The 17,862-nt window shown below is 44.4% G+C and overlaps 1 protein-coding gene and 1 long non-coding RNA gene across 9 annotated transcripts in view; one reads left to right on the forward strand and one right to left on the reverse strand.

Annotated features, from left to right (window-relative positions):
• Positions 1-8,933, forward strand: part of LOC119567962 — a 31,724-nt gene extending 22,791 nt beyond the window's left edge. The window contains exon 3 of the long non-coding RNA XR_005227913.2: positions 5,972-8,933. This is a non-coding gene — a long non-coding RNA (uncharacterized LOC119567962). The remainder of the gene's footprint in view (positions 1-5,971) is intronic.
• The window catches only part of EYA2 (EYA transcriptional coactivator and phosphatase 2), a 156,949-nt gene that overhangs the window by 19,074 nt on the left and 120,013 nt on the right, over positions 1-17,862 (reverse strand). For all 8 annotated transcript variants that reach the window (XM_043526704.1, XM_037916000.2, XM_037916001.2 and 5 more), the window contains 2 exons: positions 11,046-11,135; positions 1,731-1,789 (listed from right to left, as the gene is read on the reverse strand). In XM_043526704.1, coding sequence (XP_043382639.1) covers positions 1,731-1,789; positions 11,046-11,135 — 149 coding nt within the window. The remainder of the gene's footprint in view (positions 1-1,730; positions 1,790-11,045; positions 11,136-17,862) is intronic.

Consider the following 17,862-nt stretch of genomic DNA (forward strand, 5'->3'; position numbering starts at 1 on the left):
AGCGACTTCCAGCCAGAGCCTGCACCCATCCCCCGCCTCCTGTACCCCAAGCCTCTACCCCAGCCCAAAGCCCCTCCTGCACCCAAATTCACTCCCAGACCCCGCGCCCCCTCCTGTGCCCAAACTCCCACCCAGAGCGCACACCCTGAACCTCCTGCTGCATCCCAATCTCCCTTGTCACAGCCCTGGCCCCACCCCAGAGCCCACCCCCACATCTGGAGCTGCACCCCCTCCCACATCCCAATCCCCTTCCCCAGCCCTGAGCCCACTCCTGCACTCCAAACACCCAGGGACCCCAGAAAATCTAATAGCGCCTGGCCCACAGGAGAGTTAATCTGGCCCTGCTCCTCTGAGTGAAGCTTTTCTGTGTGGGGAAAACTGCCTTCCCTATGAGGCTTCCACAGTACTCTGTACTGAGTAGCTACATCCATTTATCATGTAAACAATCCATTGGAAAACAACTGAGTGTAAGCACAGGTCCCGGTTGCCACACAATGTAGGTGAACAACTGCACACCCAATTTGTACACACAATTACTGAGAATGTACATGCACACTTGGCAAATGCACATGCAAATTTATTGTGTGCATGATTACCTGATTTACACAGTATTGGTGTATGCAAATCTGGAGTAATATTTCCATGACAAAGCCAATTTTTACTGGTCTACCTGCCATTCACAATGTAAGATTGCTGGACACTAACAATCACTCCTTTAAATCAAAGAAGACATTTTATTGTGACACTGAGTTCTGGCTGTACCATTTTGTGCTCTGTGATGGGTGACAGATAAGCCTAAATTGCAGGGTTGTTTCGCTGAGGAATATGTCTAACACCTTCATGAGCTTCTGGTAGCACTGATCAAAGGTACCTCTTTTTTGGGAATACTATTCAGTGCAGCATGAGTCTAAAACGCAGGACTAAATTTTCAAAGTACTGCACAGTTCTTAGCCATGAGGTTCATGTCGGGCATAATCAATGCTGTGACCATGGAGTTGTCAACATATCCCACATAAAGAAATGTCACGTGGAAAATAAGTAGCTGGGATGCGTAGCTGTTACAATCAGAGGACAATGCATTGAGGCAATTAATTCTCAAATTATATAGCAAGTAGAATAGGGTGATGTGTTAATAGTACAGTTGCCACAGTAACCTTGAGATCTTACAATAAATAACAATACTCTAACCAGGAGTCAATTCCAGTGGAAAATATGATAATTACATTGTAACCCATAACCATACAATTTCCTTTTAATACCACAGAATATGGGGATACATATAGGACCGTCAGCTGCAAAAGTGGGAACTCTCCCATTAGTTTTGGCAAAGCTCCTGGGAATTCTGGGCCTGAGTTTCATACAGTCCAGACACAACACTGCACAAGTCTAAGGCTCAAGAATGGTTTTGAAATGGTTTGGTCCAATCTACATTGGCTGGCGAAACCATATTTGAAACTGGTGTAGCTGAGCTGAGTTCAATCCATTTTCAAACTTGTTTTCCAGTATGGTTTAAAGCTTAATATGGACAGCGCGTGAGAGTAAGGCCTGGGCATATTAGTGTGAGAAAGAGGAGTTTTGTGCTCCCATGCGTTGATGAATGCAAGGAGTATGGAAGAGGAAAACAGCAAGATCAAGAATGTTATTTATATTATACCATTGCTCATCCTCAAGCCATTTCCAAGGAACTGTGGAATGTCTGAGCTGGAGATTCCAGTCCAGAGATTACCTACCTTAGATCTTGTCCATTGTCATCTGATGATACGTCATCTATGTGTATTTGGTCACAATCCTGCAAAGCATAAACAAACAAAAACAAAAAAACCCAAATGAGTCAGAAAATGATATTGCCTTGGAATAACAAATTTGAAGGAAGAATTTTATCATTGAATAATCATAGAATCATAGGACTGGAAGGGACCTCAAGAGGTCATCTAGTCCAGTCCCTGCACTCATGGACGGACTAAGTATCATGAAGTGAAAAACGCATTAAGGGCAGATATTAAGGTAAAATCAGGTCCCCCATGTATTGCTAATACTTTCAACAAATTCCAGTCAATTAATTAGATTATAAGCCAATTTCAGATGCTGCTTGGCCACAACATGAATAGAATTACTGTGCATAAGCAAGAATTGTCTGAGATCACAATAGTTCTTGAATTGCACATTAAGGTGCTTCCTGGTCATACAGAAATGCGTAAAGCTCATGCAAAGGAACTTGTTTGTCTCTTGACCAGTAAAACAGAGAAACATTAGTAGTTTACATGCATTGTGTGGTATCAGAATCAGCAGCCTTCCCCCATTAAAGAAAAGGAGTACTTGTGGCACCTTAGAGACTAACAAATTTATTTGAGCATAAGCTTTCGTGAGCTACAGCTCACTTCATCGGATGCATTCAGTGGAAATTACAGTGGGGAGATTTATATACACAGAGAACATGAAACAATGGGTGATACCATACAGACTGTAACGACAGTGATCAGGTAAGGTGAGCTATTACCAGAAGGAGAGTGGGGGGGAGGGGGAGGAGGAGGACCTTTTGTAGTGATAATCAAGGTGGGCCATTTCCAGCAGTTGACAAGAACATCTGAGGAACAGTGGGGGGGGGCGGGGAATAGTTTTACTTTGTGTAATTACCCATCCACTCCCAGTCTTGTCTACAGCCAAGCTCTACGATACAATCGCATTTGCTCCAACCCCTCACACAAACACCTACAAGATCTCTATCAAGCATTCTTACAACTACAATACCCACCTGCTTAAGTGAAGAAACATATTGACAGAGCCAGAAGTTACCTACTATAGGACAGGCCCAACAAAGAAAATAACAGAACGCCACTAGCCATCACCTTCAGCCCCCACTAAAACCTCTCCAACGCATCATCAAGGATCTACAACCTATCCTGAAGGACGACCCATCATTCTCACAGATCTTGGAAGACAGGCCAGTCTTTGCTTACAGACAGCCCCCCAGCCTGAAGCAAAAACTCACCAGCAACCACACACCACACAACAGAACCTCTAACCCAGGAACCTATCCTTGCAACAAAGCCCGTTGCCAACTGTGTCCACATATCTATTCAGGGGACATCATCATAGGGCCTAATCACATCAGCCACACTATCAGAGGCTCATTCACCTGCACATCTACCAACATGATATATGCCATCATGTGCCAGCAATGCCCCTCTGCCATGTACATTAGCAAAACTGGACAGTCTCAATGTAAAAGAATAAATGGACACAAATCAGACATCAAGAATTATAACATTCAAAAACCAGTCAGAGAACACTTCAATCTCTTTGGTCACTCAATTACAGACCTAAAAGTGGCAATTCTTTAACAAAAAAACTTCAAAAACAGACTCCAACGAGAGACTGCTGAATTGGAATGAATTTGCAAACTGGATACAATTAACTTAGGCTTGAATAAAGACTGGGAGTGGATGTGTCATTACACAAAGTGAAACTATTTCCCCATGTTTATTCCCCCCCCCCCCCCCACCCCCGCTGTTCCTCAGACATTCTTGTCAACTGCTGGAAATGGCACACCTTGATTATCACTACAAAAGGTTACCCCCCCCGTCCCCCGTCCCCCCCCCCACTCTCCTGCTGGTAATAGCTCACCTTACCCGATCACCCTCATTACAGCGTGTATGGTAACACCCATTGTTTCATGTTCTCTGTGTATATAAATCTCCCCACTGTATTTTCTACTGAATGCATCCGATGAAGTGAGCTGTAGCTCACGAAAGCTTATGCTCAAATAAATTTGTTAGTCTCTAAGGTGCCACAAGTCCTCCTTTTCTTTTTGCGGATACAGACTAACATGGCTGCTACTCTGAAACCTGTACCAATAAGAATGTTCAGGCTTAATTTAAGGAAAAGAAGAAAACCCCTTTTTTTAGGTCTTTCCACAGAAATTTCTTGTCTGAGACATGTCTTGTTCCTATAGTGTTTCCCCAGTGCTTGCTGGGGCTTTACCCTGTCCTGCCCAGGCACCAAGAGGAGAAGGGACCCTTTCATATCCCCATTCCACAGACAGAGTTAAGAAATAATGCACATAAGTAATAAGGAAATCAATACACAGGAAATTTAAACTGAATAGATTATGCACTTGGAGCATGAAATATGCACTCTAGATCATATCATCTAAATTCTTCATTGTTTGAGTGGTGACGGCTTTACCTCAAAATCTCAATAAATGTTATTTCTATGGTTTCTTTCTCTGACTTGACATTGTGATTAAAAAGGGGATGGGAAGAAAGTCAGGAAGCCCTTTTCTCTCTCTTCTTTGACTCTAGCAGGGAAGGGACAATGTATCTTGCAAAGGCCCTTGGAAGTCAGCAGATATTGTTCTGGTTTTTTGGCTGATCTAGTCACTCTTTGTTATCTACCCTATGAAGCTTGTAGTAATCTCTCTACACAGCCAAAGATTTTCTATGAGCGATTTAAATCCACCCTTTCTGCTCACACACACAAAATCTTGTGGCTAGATTTCCAAAGGGAGGACATCACAGACGTGCCTTCAGAAATGCATGTGAGACAGGTCTGTTCACAAATCCTACATTTCTGCAGATTGGGTAAAAATTTCAAAATCACTTAAGTGACTGAGGCCATTTTGAAAGTATAACTTAGGCTCCTAAGTCCCATTTTCAGAAGTGATTAAATCACTCCTGTGCTTTTGAAAATTTTACCCACCATCCCTATCAGGAAGGCAGAGTTTCCTGAGCTGCAAATGCACTTGAGGGTTGTAATGCGATAGAAGTGCATATAATTTTGTGCACACATTTTCCTTTGAAAATGTAGCCCTAAAATTTCAAGAACCATCATGTCAGAGATGTATTAATGCTGCTTCCCTTATGGTATAATGCTGGATCCCTTATGATACAATTCCTGACTTTTGCTGAGTAGGGGTTTCTAAAGTATCTAATCCAATCCACTTCCTATCTCCTCTGTTTCTTGCTTTATAATTGACGCCAGTATTTTAAGTGAGCGCCGACTCTACAAATGAGAGCTGAGAAAATAAATTAATAACAGATCTCTGCTGGCACACACCCCCGTTCTAAAATTAAAAAAACATTCCCAACAGTGGTTGTGAGCTGTGAAAGCATGCTGGAATAATATTGTCACAGCCCACTCAGCTACAGTTGCATTGTGCTGTGCATTATGTAAGGGGAAAGGTATTTGTGGGGGATCTGCTTTTCTCATTTACGAATGAATTGTTCTGTACACTGAAGTGTGACAACAGTAGCTATCACATTTCTGACTTAATAAAATACCATGACACTTGGTGAGACGCTACCTCATAGTCCACCAGCCGACCTATCATGTTACTGGGTAAAACACAGAGAAGCTGAACAAGGCAAGAATGTAGACTGTGCTTTACTACTTGGTTACCAGACTAATTTTTCATTCTCACTGAATTTACTTGAGACTTTAGTGAAAGAGGAAGGAGGACAGGAATATCTGGGCAGCTGAACAGAAGATCCAGATTGTTTGAATGAAAGTCAGCAATGAGGACATTTCCAAACCCTAGTTTTCACATCTGTTGGCTTTTTTGAAATGATTCTCTGGGATCTCATAGAGCTACATGATTAGTGTGGTGCATACAGGCTATACCTGATTCAGGAAATATAAGGCCCCAACCGCCTCTGAGAACCAAACCTTTTCTGAAGTTCTGAAATGTTTGGACCATTCTTTTATTTACTTCTGCATACAGGTGGGACTTGATGCAGACAAGTTAAAGTAACAGGAAACAGTTTGTGTTCATGATATGTCCACATTTTACAAAAGGCTCAAGAGGTGATATTTAGGATATCCTTGGTTACACAAACAGCTATCCCTCACTGTGGCAACAGGGCCACTGAACAACACTCGGAATGCTTAGCCCCCAGGGATGGCTTCAAAAGGTAGGTTTATAAACACTGTACTAATCTCTCTGACACCTGTTTTTCTGTTTTGCATTTTCTAGACTGCCCACCAAACAAATGTGGAAGAGAGGGATGCATATCTTTCTAGACAGAGATGCACAGGGAGCCAGCAGGGTCTAGTGAAATAAGCATGGAACTTGAAGCCCAAGACACCCGAGTTCTAATTCTGCTCCTACCTCGTTATATTGCCTTGAACAAGTCACTTATCCTCTCTACTCTTCCATCTAATAAAATGGAGAATGGATAATACTTGCCTCTCAATGGGGGTGTGAGAATTAGTTCATGTGTGCAGTGTTTTGAAGAGGTAAAATGCTATATGAGGCCTATATATACACAATATACTGTGTCGCCTCCATTTTTAGACTGCAGGCATATAAACACGGGCACCCAATTTGTGTGCATCACAGTAACTGTGTATGCAGATGATTAGTTACACATCTAACCAGAGAGACAAGGTGGGTGAGGTAATATATTTTATTGAACCAACCTCTGTTGGGGAAAGAGACAAGCTTTCGAGCTACAGGTCTGAAGACATGAAAAAGAGCTCAGTGTAGCCTGAAAGCTTGACTCTTTCACCAACAGAAGTCGGTCCAATAAGAGCCCACCCCCCCAGCTGGAGCTGCATCCCCTTCTGCACCCCAATCTCCTGCCCCAGCCCTGAGCCCAACTCCAAACACCCCGGGGCCCCACAAAATCTAATAGCCTTGGGCCCACAGGAGAATTAATCTGGCCCTGCTCCTGGGAAACCACTAGTAAACTAGTAAAAAGACCTTGTATAGATGAATCAAAAAACCTCCTGAAGTCCAATGGGGTAACTCCCAACTCCCTAATGACAAACTGGCCTCCACCCATTGGGCAGAGGCCTGGTTTGCTGCTGCTTCCTATCTCCTGGTCAGCTGCATGTGGTAGAACCTTCAGAACTTGGAGCACTCTAGCCTCCATGCCTGACTGTGTGAGAATAGACTCAGCTGCTATAGCAGCATATAATGCGTGCAATTGTTTGGAAGGTGAGCACAGCAGCAGCATTTGGAGGCTCAGCACTCATCCTGAACTGCTAGTTCAATATAAAGCTAGGCAGGAAGGTTGTAGATGGAGGAGACCTTTGTGCAAGGGGATAATGGGAGACAAGAGAAGTACCCAGCATCAAAAAAGCCCAGAGGGGCTATTACAGGTACATTCACCAACAGCTGGGAACCACTGTTCTAATGAACTCACCTTGCCAGGAAAGAGGATGGGGTGAGTGAATACAGCACACTAGTCTGAATTCTCTCTCTGTGATCTGATATCTGTGGTTCCAGTACAACATCCATATGCAAGTCCTGCAGCTGACTGCAGGGAAAATAGGGCAATCAGAAGCTTTGCTGTGCCATTGCCTTCCTGGAAATAAATAGATGCTCTTTGTGGACATTGTACTACCACTAATAAGCTCCCTCAGTTTCTTCATTTGCCTTAGGGCTGGCTCAAATAAATGGTTAGTTTCCGTTCCTCTGGCCTTTTTCAGCTGTGCAGAAATGAAGGCACCTGTGCTTAAAATGGCTGGCCTGAACACAAGTTCTCTTGCTCTGGGGCTTAACAGTATCAGATGTCACATTCATCTGTTCCCTGCAGTTTTCTTGTTCCTTAATACAAGCTCTCACTTTGCCTTTCTTCTGTACATGCCTGAATGCAGGGCAGCTCCACGGGCAGTTTCAGCATTGTAGCATGGTGTGGATTGAGCTTACTGAGCCCTGATCAAGTCACCATTACGCCACTTGGTGGGGCTGCTGTATACCGTAATCTCAGCAGATCTAAACCTGAGTCAGTCTCTCTGGGCTTGTTTTTCTGTCTCTCTCTCTCTTTTTTTTTTTTTTTTTTCCCACAGACTGTTGTTCATTGTATCTCCTTCAAGCCCAGCAGTTGGTGCCCATACAATCCTCAGCTATCACTCCGCGAATCCTCTGGCCTGAAAGTCATTACTTTATCAGGAGCGGCATGGCTAGTGAATAAAGACACTAAAGTTGAATAAAGTTCAATAAAGTTGAAATTTTTGTGTTGCTTTTTGAGGGGTGGGAGGAGTATGGCAAGGCAAACATTTTTGTCAAAAGTTTTCATTTCTTCTGAAAATTTCGGTTTTTCGATGAACAGTCTAATGCTCCCTCTTCCCCCCCCAAAAACGGAGGTTGTTTTCATTTTAGAAAACTGGGGAAATTCTGCAAAAAAGTTACGGAAAGAAAATAAAATTTCATGGAAAACACCTACTGCTTTCCAACCGGCTGTACGACTGATATTTGTTGACAATAATCTTCAAAGTTGTCTGATAAGCCTGTCTCTCACCTCAAATCCTCTTTGGGTAGTTAAGGTTAGCTTGGGAGTAACTGTTCTCAGAACTGGGTTCTGAACAATTCATGTCCTGCAGAAAGACCTTCGCTGCTGAAGGCTCTTGTACTGCTATTCACTCCCACTGACAGATACATCAAAGCCATGATGCAGTTTTTTATTTTGTTGTTCTTATGTGTTACACTTCTGAAATAACACAGTCAGACTGACAAGTGCTATAGAAATCAGTAAAATCATTTATTTTCACCAGCACACCTGTATCCCATACTCACACAACTTTGCTATGGATGCGCCAAACTGGCTCAGATAAAATAAAGTTACTCCACAAGCCCAAGAATCAAGCTGAAAGTTTTTAACAGCACAGGTTTGCTGCTCGAGTGTGCTTGGACTGTTTGGAGAAGGAAGTAGCTGGAGTCTTTGTGCATTTCTTCATACCAAATCGGACCTTTTTGAGGTTTATGCATCAACATGGAAAGTGACAAAAAAACAACAACAGAATACTTCACTCTTTGTGAATTTAACCTGGAGCCAACAGCTTGTGACTAATGTGGACAAACTTAACGGTGACAGAACAGTACTCAGGGGAATGGTTTTACTTAGGCCTGGTCTACACTGAAAAGTTATATTGACATAGCTACATCAGTCAGTGGCGTGAAAAAACACACACCCCTGACTGAGGTAGCTATGCCAACATAACCCCCTGTGCAGACACAGCTATGTTGATGGGAGTGGCGTTCCAGCAACACAGTTAACTTCTTTTGGGGAAGTGGTGTTCCTACACCCTTCTGTTGGTGTAGGCTGCGTCTATGCTATGGGGCTATGCCAGCGTAGCTACGGTGGTATCATCTCCATAGTGCAGATGTAATCTTAGCACTTACGTAGTCCTCTCCACCTTCACAGGGGTTATGGAGATATTAATTAATTACTCACAGTGCCTGTCTGAGGTAGAAGGGTGCCGTCATCATCATCATCTCCATTTACAGATGGGAAAACTGAGGCAGAGAGGGGCAGAGACTTACCCACTAGGTCACACAGTGCATCAGGTCTTGCAAGGGCTACAGACCAAGTCTAGAAGTTTTATAGCCCTTCATTAAGGCACCAGAAGCTAAGACTGGAAATCTCAAATGCTGGGTCACTTTAAATAAAATATTTACCTTTTTCCAGTAGTTATAGGTGAATTTAAGAATTTTTCACCTGCCAAGACCTGAGCTAAGGATTCTGTTCTGCTTGCAGCAGCTGAAATCCTCAGGGACATTTGTAACTGTAGTGGCAGTGACATTCCTCACCCTGCTCTGAGGTGCTTGGCAAACCATCAACTGAATTCAGGTCTTGAAAGATAAGTAAAACAAGGGGGGAAATGTTTTCAAATGTAATGATGTGCAAGTTTTAATCTTTCACAGCTGTGGTACAGGTCTAGTGGAATGAGCATGGTGCTGCTGCAGTGCAAGCTTGGACAAATCGCTTCCCCCGGCCTCAGTTTCCACACATGTGAAATGGAGTTAACACCATCTACCCACCTCAGATGAAGAGTGTTGGGTATGTGCTAAATATTATCACTTTTTATTTAGTGCCTTAAATAGTTTCTTCCTCTTTTTCTCTATGAAAGATTTTCACTTCACACTTTATGTATCCCCATCACTAAACACTTCACTTGGAAGGCTGGGAGAGGAAGGAAATGTCAGTTCAGGTGCTACAGACCATTTGTCTTTCAAGGGAAATGAAAATTCTTAGCAAGTGAAGTCCCAAATTCTATAGAGAGCCGTACAAGGAAAGTTTTTAACTCCTTGTAACCCACATAGCAATTCAATATAGCTGAGAAGTGAAGGACAAAGGAATTAGAAGCCCTCATGGGGCCCATTTCACGCAGGCTCTGGAACAGTTAAATTCTTACTTTTCCAAATGAATAAACAGACTGAGGAGGGATCTCTGCCTATGGGATGCAGGCACAGAACTGATGTTTTTTCCCCTAGACCATTCCAAGCAATTTCCTGAGTGTATTGTGCCCAAAGCACCTGAAGAGAATTCTAACTCATTCCTTTCAAGGAAATGTCGTCCGGCCTTAGAAAACCCTGAACAAAATTATGTAACTCATTTAGGCCCATTCCTTATGATGGGCTGGTTACAAGCTCAAAAAGCTTTTCATCGACACTGTATAGCTAGTTGCTCAGCTGTATATACGCTATCTTTTCTTGAGCTTCAGCACCTGTTCTAAATGGCCTTTGGTGTGTTTTACATCAGTGATGGTATATTTTTACTGGATGCTTCATCATCAGAACTGGCATTCCCTCAGTTAGGGAAGACTTTCTGGCGTTAGTGCAAAGATGCACACATGCTCTCATTCGTGCCATGAGTTTGACAATCAGGAGCTCTTCACTCTACCTTTTGTGTGTGCAGAATAGAGCTTGTAGAGGAACAGAGACCCTTTCAACCGCTTCTGTACTGGCTCAGAACTAACTGTAAACCTGCCCCCATAAGATCTGTGCTAATTTAGTTTAATGAAATTATTAAATAGCAAATTTCAGAAGGACAAAGCAACATTGTCCTCATTATTAGTAGTAGTAGTAGTAGTAGTAAAACTACCAATAGACATCACTGTTACTCTGTTGTTGTTGTTGTTTTTAAAGCTTTAGCAGAGCAAAGATGTCAGAGAGATGTGGCAAGGTATGCTTCCAATAAGCCATCTTAGGCCCACTTCTTTGGGTCAGTAATGAAAGTTTCAGGACCAGAAAACCAAGGGTTTCTAAATCAGATGCAGATGATTAAATAGGAAGATGTTAAATAAAATATGCGGTTACATACCTCCAGGTCATTAAAGAACAGATGTGTATCTGCAAGGTTGAAGATCATTTCTTCCATCATAAGACCTATCCGCACAGACGTGGTGGTGTCCTGTTCGACAGAAAAAATGTGTGCAGTCTTTAGTGATTTTAATCATCCTCTTTCCCTGATTTCTGGCTATTGGGAGTGAATTTGGGACCTGTCCTACTCATGCAGCCATTAATGTAATTTACTTCTCAAATATATTTATCATAGGTTTCTACCCTCGAATTTTACTCTGGTATACGGTTGAACTCTGTCCTCTGGTGATGCATGCAGCTCCCTTTGAACATTAAAACCCTGCACTTAGCACATTTCAGATGAGGACAACAGGAAGCTTTAAAAACTTTAAGCTTCCAGGCTCACAAGGGAGGTCAGTATTGTTCCTCATTTTACTTGTAAATGTGACTTATCTAAGGTCAAATAACAAGTCAGTGAACAGAATCCAGGAGTTCTGACTTCCAGCCCCTCTGCTCTAACTATAAAGTCAGACTCCTTTCTCTACAGGGCATATTCACATCATTCAATCAACAAAATGTCTTCACTACACAGTTAACCTGGGTGATAGGCACCTGAGTTAGGCTAGCCTGCATATGAGCATCCCCACAGCAAAGCCAGACCTGCATCACTATGTCCTCACTATTTCTACATTTACTCATGTGTATCTGGGGGCATATCCCATGGTTCTTTGTTGAGGTACTCTAAGATTCTTTCCCAGTCAATTGTGTAGGAGAACTTGTTTGTCCTTTGGGGGAATTGTGGGAAGGGCACTGGAGAACTTTCTGCACTTGAGTGATTTAACCTGCATCCTCACTACAAAGTGGGTGGGTTCTAGCCTGAGTTAAAGTGTAGCCTGGGTTTTAACTCACAACTCCAGCCAGGTCAAGGCACCTCCAAATCTGAGTAAAAGGTTTGTGTGCGTGGATGGGGAGAAAGAAGGGAAAGGGGGGCTAAAACATGGTAAAAGCCAAGGTTAACTCTGAAGTGAAGATATACCCTTAGTTCTATTCTTGAAATTCCCACCAACTGCAATGGGGATCTGGTGGACAGACTAAGTGTTTCTTTTAGGCCTCATCTATACACAACAGTTGAACTACTTTAACTATCCAAGTACAGTTAAACCCCCTAGTGCAGACAGAGTTATATCAGTGTAAGTGTGCTTCTGGGTAGAGTTATTCCCATACAGCAGTGGTTCCCAAACTAGGGGAGCCGCTTGTTCAGGGAAAGCCCCTGGCAGGCCGGGCCAGTTTGTTTACCTGCCGCATCCGCAGGTTTGGCCGATCGCGGTTGCCACTGGCTGCGGTTCGCCACTCCAGGCCAATGGGGGCTGCGGGAAGGGCGGCCAGCAGGTCCCTCGGCCCGTGCCGCTTCCCACAGCCCCCATTGGCTGAGAACAACAAACCGCAGCCACTGGGAGCCATGATCGGCCGAAACAAACTGGCCCAGCCCGCCACAGGCTTTCCCTGAACAAGCGGTGCCCCTAGTTTGGGAACCACTGCCATACAGAAAGCATCTTTCTACTGCTATATCTGCATCCACACTACAGTCTGTACTGGTCTAACTATAAAAACATGTGTAAACCAGACTGGTTATGCTGTGTGTTAGAAATAGCAATATGCCTCGGACACTGCATACTCAAGTTTGACCAACCCTAAGATGTTTTTTTTTTCCTAATAACTTCAAATATCAGTAGTACCACTAACAGTAATGCTTAGCTCTTGTACAGGACTTTCACCTGCAGATCTCAAAGTGCTTTACAGAGGAGAGGCTCAAGTTCCCTAGCCACAGGTCACGATGCCTCCAGCTTTTCAAAACAAATTTATATCAGTGAAAGTTACACACAGAGAGTTATCAAGAAGTCCACGTAAACATACGTACCCCAGGCCCTGCTCCTGCCACCAATGAAACCAGTGGCAAAACCTCCACTGAGTTCAACTACAGCAAGAACTGTGCCTCCTGTGGCACTATTATAACCTTCATCCTCCCAGTTCCCCAGCTTTGTTTGTTGCTTTCATTCATTGCATCGTATCAACCCTTAGATCGTGAACCCCTAGGGGCCGGGATCGTGTCTATTTTATTCCTATGCAGTGCGTTGTACAACCAGAGCACTGTATACATAAGAGAAAAATTCCTCCTGGTCACCCCATTCTACCACTTGGAAAACAGTCAATGTTCCCAAAACAAAATTAAATGAAATCAGATAATCACTGATTTTTCGTATAATTAATTTTACACCAGCCTTGGAAGGAAGCTCCTCTCATCAGGTAAGCAGTCCCACAGTATGGGACCTGCTGTCCATTTGTTGGGAATGTATAACTCCTGATAACCACCTAGTTTATTAGTTCAAAACTGACAAACAAGCACCTGACACAGCCTCTTCTGTGATTTGTTGCTCCACATTGCTCCTTAGGAATCTGCTGTGACCTATACCTCAACCTAGTTCTCCACAATATTAAATACAATTCTGTCATTTTCCATGTCACACCTTCCCACACACAGACCTTCAGCCCCAAATAATTAACTTGCTGCTCCAAGCCCAGTGTGAAATAATAGGAACACATATGATGTAGCAGAGTCTTAAGTGCTATTCAGGTGAAAATTATTTTCTTAATCACTAAATAAATATTTCTACGACACAAACAAAAATACTGTTGTTAATTTGGTAAACACCCTCCTAGCTCAAATGGATTTTGCCTGATCAAGTTAAACAGAAACAGAAAGCTTGAAAAAGGAGAGCTTCCACAACAGGCTTTCATTTGTAATTCATCTTTATTAGGTCAGGGATCTCGCATCTTTGTGTGCCTTGACTGTACGTGTGTGGTTTTCTCCCACTGAAGTTACAAGTCCTGCTATGACAGTACAGATTTATATGTGGACTTTGCCCTAATTTTCTGCAGATTTCTGTGGAGTCATGTTATTGCATGGTGAGGTCAGTAATGAATTAGTTTGGGAGGTCTACCGGGGAACACAATGTTTGGAGGCTATGTTTCAATCAACCTTTGTGGCAGATGCTGTTGACACGGATGGTGTATCACACAGTAACCTAATTATTACGTTCTTGGTGTAGCTCTTTAATTAGAGGACAATGGCTGTGGTTTCAGCTTTATGGATGACTCATAGGGACTGCACTAAACTAGAGAAAAGCTCTGTCACTCATGCCTGAACATGCTTACCACTGCCCTAGAGAGAACGGCACTTTCTCCTATTGGGTGGAAAGTAAAAAATCAAAAGCTTCTCCTTGAACACTCCTGATCCAAAATGTTGTCATCAGAAGTCTAAGTCACTCACCTGCAACATCTTACCTTTTTAAGTATTTGTTTATTTCATGTCAGTGCAACAATTTCTCTCTGAGAATATTTATGTATGGGGATCAAGGGTCAGAGTAAGAGCCAGGTCTATGCTGGTGATTTCAGCTACTGGAGTAGCTGCCACCAGGTGAAATCCTAACAGAGACTAGCAAACCTGCTGTTAGTGACCAGGATACAGGTGGTCTGACCTAGTGGTCAGAGCAGGAGTCAGGTCTCATGCGTGCAGCAGGCATCCAGGGAACAGAGTTGAGGATTAACACCAGAACCAACTGCTGATTGCCAAAGTCAGAACCAGGAATCAAAGCTGAGGGTCAGAACTGGGATTAGATACCAGGAGTCAAGCCAGAGTCAGAAGTCAGAGCCAGGACTGGTAAATGATTGTCAGAAGTGAGGCATAAAGGCAGGAACCAGAGGAGAAGAAAGGATCAGGCATGGAGCAGCAGCACAGTGGGAAATAGGAGCAAGAGCAGGGGCAAGGAGCAGAGTAGGAATCAGGAACAAGATTGAATGCAGGCACGAGTAGGGTCCAACACGGCAGCAACAGGCAATCACCAAGTTGCTCAGACAATTTCCTGTGCCTCCCTCTGTCTTCAATAGCATGGCTGGACCAATTGATGAAGCCAGGCAATCCTCCAGTCAGGACTCCTGTGGGTGGTACCTTGGCTGAGGCTGTAGTTCTGCTAGCTCATTGGCCCACGAGGTTTCAGCAGACATCAGGTGGTGGCCAAGATGCGGTGGCTCTCTGGGAACTCGCAAGCCTGGGTTTGAGGCCTGAGACATCACATCTGCTATAAGTTGTGATCTGCGCCAGTGCAACTTTACCTCTGCTTGAAACTGGGGTAAGACGCACTGTTGCAAAACGTGTCTTAAAAAGGGCATTGCCTGCCTACTCTAGGAGTTCACATCAATGTCAGTACCACTAATGGTTGAAATCAGAGCAAATCATCAGCGTACATGGCACCATCACATAGTGACACAAGTTAGAGCACGTTAATTCTCTTAAGGACACTGGGTGCTTGGGAGGCTTTACTTAATATTTTGTGCATGCGTTTTGGCTATCATAAAAGCTCTACATGAATAACACTGAACTGAATTTTATTATACAAATGAACTTACTGTCATGGACTAGCACATAGGCAGCCATATCTGGTGGTCATGCCTAGTGGTCAAAGCGGGAGACAGGTGCCTGGAACCAGAGGCAGGGGTCGGAGACAGAGTCAGGAGTCAAGCTAAGGGTCAAATCTGGAGTCAGCAGCCAGGGGTGGAGGTGTAGAACCAGGGATCTGGTACAAGGCAGGAACCAGGAGTAGGGCAGGAAGGCAGGAGTCAGACAAGGTCCAACACAGCAGCTAGGCAGGAATTCATCTAGGTCCTCAGATAACTTCTTCTGCCTCCTTCTGGCTTAAATAGCGAGTCTGAGCCAATTGAAGAGGCCGGATGTCTCTTCCAATCAGGAGCTTCATGGGTAGTGCCTCCATTTTGAACTACAATCCATCAGCCCACACTCCATGTTGGTACCAACAAGCTGCTAGGTGATAGCTGCATCTGGGGCAGGGGCGCCGGATCCTTCATGAAAGTGGGGGGCCATGAGGCCCTGCCCCCTCCATGGCCCTGCCTCTCCTCTTCCCTCTGAGGCCCCACCCCCAGGTCAGAAGCCAGAGCCTGGCCAGGGTAACAGCCGCCCAGGCAGCTGTGGGGAGCCCTGGACCCTCCACCTGCCCTGAGTGGGGGGCCCGAGAGCAGCCCCCAGCCCATGTCCCCATCCTCCAGGGCCCCCACGGTAGGTGGAGAGTTCGGGGCTCGCTACAGTTGCCTGGGTTCCCTGGGTAGCTCTTACCTTGGCCCGACTCCATCTTCTGGCCTGGATGGGGCAGAGCCTCAGGGGCCGAAGAGCAGCAGACGGGTGAGGTAAGAGCAGCCTGGGGGGCCTGGGCTACTGTGGGGAACCCTGGACCCTCCGCCTGCCCTGAGGGGTGGGGACATGTACTAGGGGCTGCTCTTGAGACCCCCACCTAGGTCAGATGGAGGGTCCGGGGCGCCACACAGCTGTCCGGGCCCCCAGCCAGTTCTTATCTCAGCCTGGCTCTGGCTTCCGACTGGTCGGGGGATGGGGGGGTGGCGCTCAGACAGAAGAGGAGGTGTAGGGGACCAGGGCCTGTCCTGAGAAGTGGACAGGCCAGGCCCTCCCATTTTCAAAAGGTCTGGGTTCAAGACACATAATCCCTCAAAGTTACATCAAGGGAGCTGTTTTGGAAGAAAGACGTTGCTAGGAAGTAATCAATTTTTTGTTTTAATGAAACAATTTATTTCTTCTATACACCAAGGGCCACTGCCTTTTAAACCTCTTTTAGCATATCTTGTTCAGTATCTTTCATTTGGTTTTTTTATTTGGGTCTGTTTGCAGCTTTACTGGTATCAATAGCCAAATTGGAGTGTGGAATGTTTGTTCAGAGCAGTGTATGAAGTTCACTTTCTCTTAAACCAAAACAATATGTAGATTAAACTGCAGAGGAGAAAAAATCTTTCCCTTGAGATAGAGAGTGTGATGGAATGAAAATAAAAACAAAAAAATGGGGAAGTCATTTGGGGAAATAATTTGGCACTAATGCATAGGTCTGTATGGACACTTCCTCTACAGTGGGATTCTTTTCCAAGTCTTAAACAGCCTGACAAAGTAAAACAGGAAAATCAGCACTCTCAGTATCATTTATTATATGTGTTTGTGCCCAGAAGCACCAGTCAAGGCTTATTGTTTTTACATGTAGATGCATGGATTTGAATTCACCCAGAAATAAGGCCGTTCAATATCTGAAGACAGGACAAACTCTGTCCTCCTCTCTGGGAGGACCTGAGTTTCTGGAAGATCACTTTGAACAAGTTGGAAGCACTGTCAGCTCAGTATCAAGCAGATACGTCTAGGGTAGGACACAAAATCGGTGTCCAGATACAATTGTTTGAGACCCATGTAAGCCTATGTAAAGCGTTTGAAGCTGATGTCAATATAGGTATCGGGGCACAAAGACAGACTTAAGGCCCATAGTAATTGTCATATGGAGACTTTGCTCCACAGCCAGCTTTCTCTTTGCACTCCCTTCCTACCAAGACAGGCTGAGAACTGGACTCAGTCCCAGGCCTGCTCTCCTTTTATGTTGGCTGGCACCGAGCCTAAAGAGCTGTTTCAGCAGCCAGTAATCGGCCAGGCATAAGGGAGCACTGGGTTTTGGGAGAGCAGGTATCATAAAAGCCGTTACAGTGGCTCTGCTTTACCTGAGGTTCCCCTTACGCTGTAGGGGGATGCTCTAGTAGGTGGCTAAGCCAGCTTCCGGGCAGCTTTGTATCAGCAGAGGAGTGCAAAGTTGCCCTAATACTCTGGAATGCTGAGCCCTATAACTCTCAGGGATCTTTTACTTCCCCACTGTGTTATGCCCATGTGCACTGAGAACAATTAACCCAAATTGCTCAGTTCTAAATGATACTTTCACTTTGCATAG

This window comes from Chelonia mydas, chromosome 13 (assembly GCF_015237465.2).
Source record: "Chelonia mydas isolate rCheMyd1 chromosome 13, rCheMyd1.pri.v2, whole genome shotgun sequence".
In the NCBI taxonomy this organism is placed as follows: Eukaryota; Metazoa; Chordata; order Testudines; family Cheloniidae; genus Chelonia; species Chelonia mydas.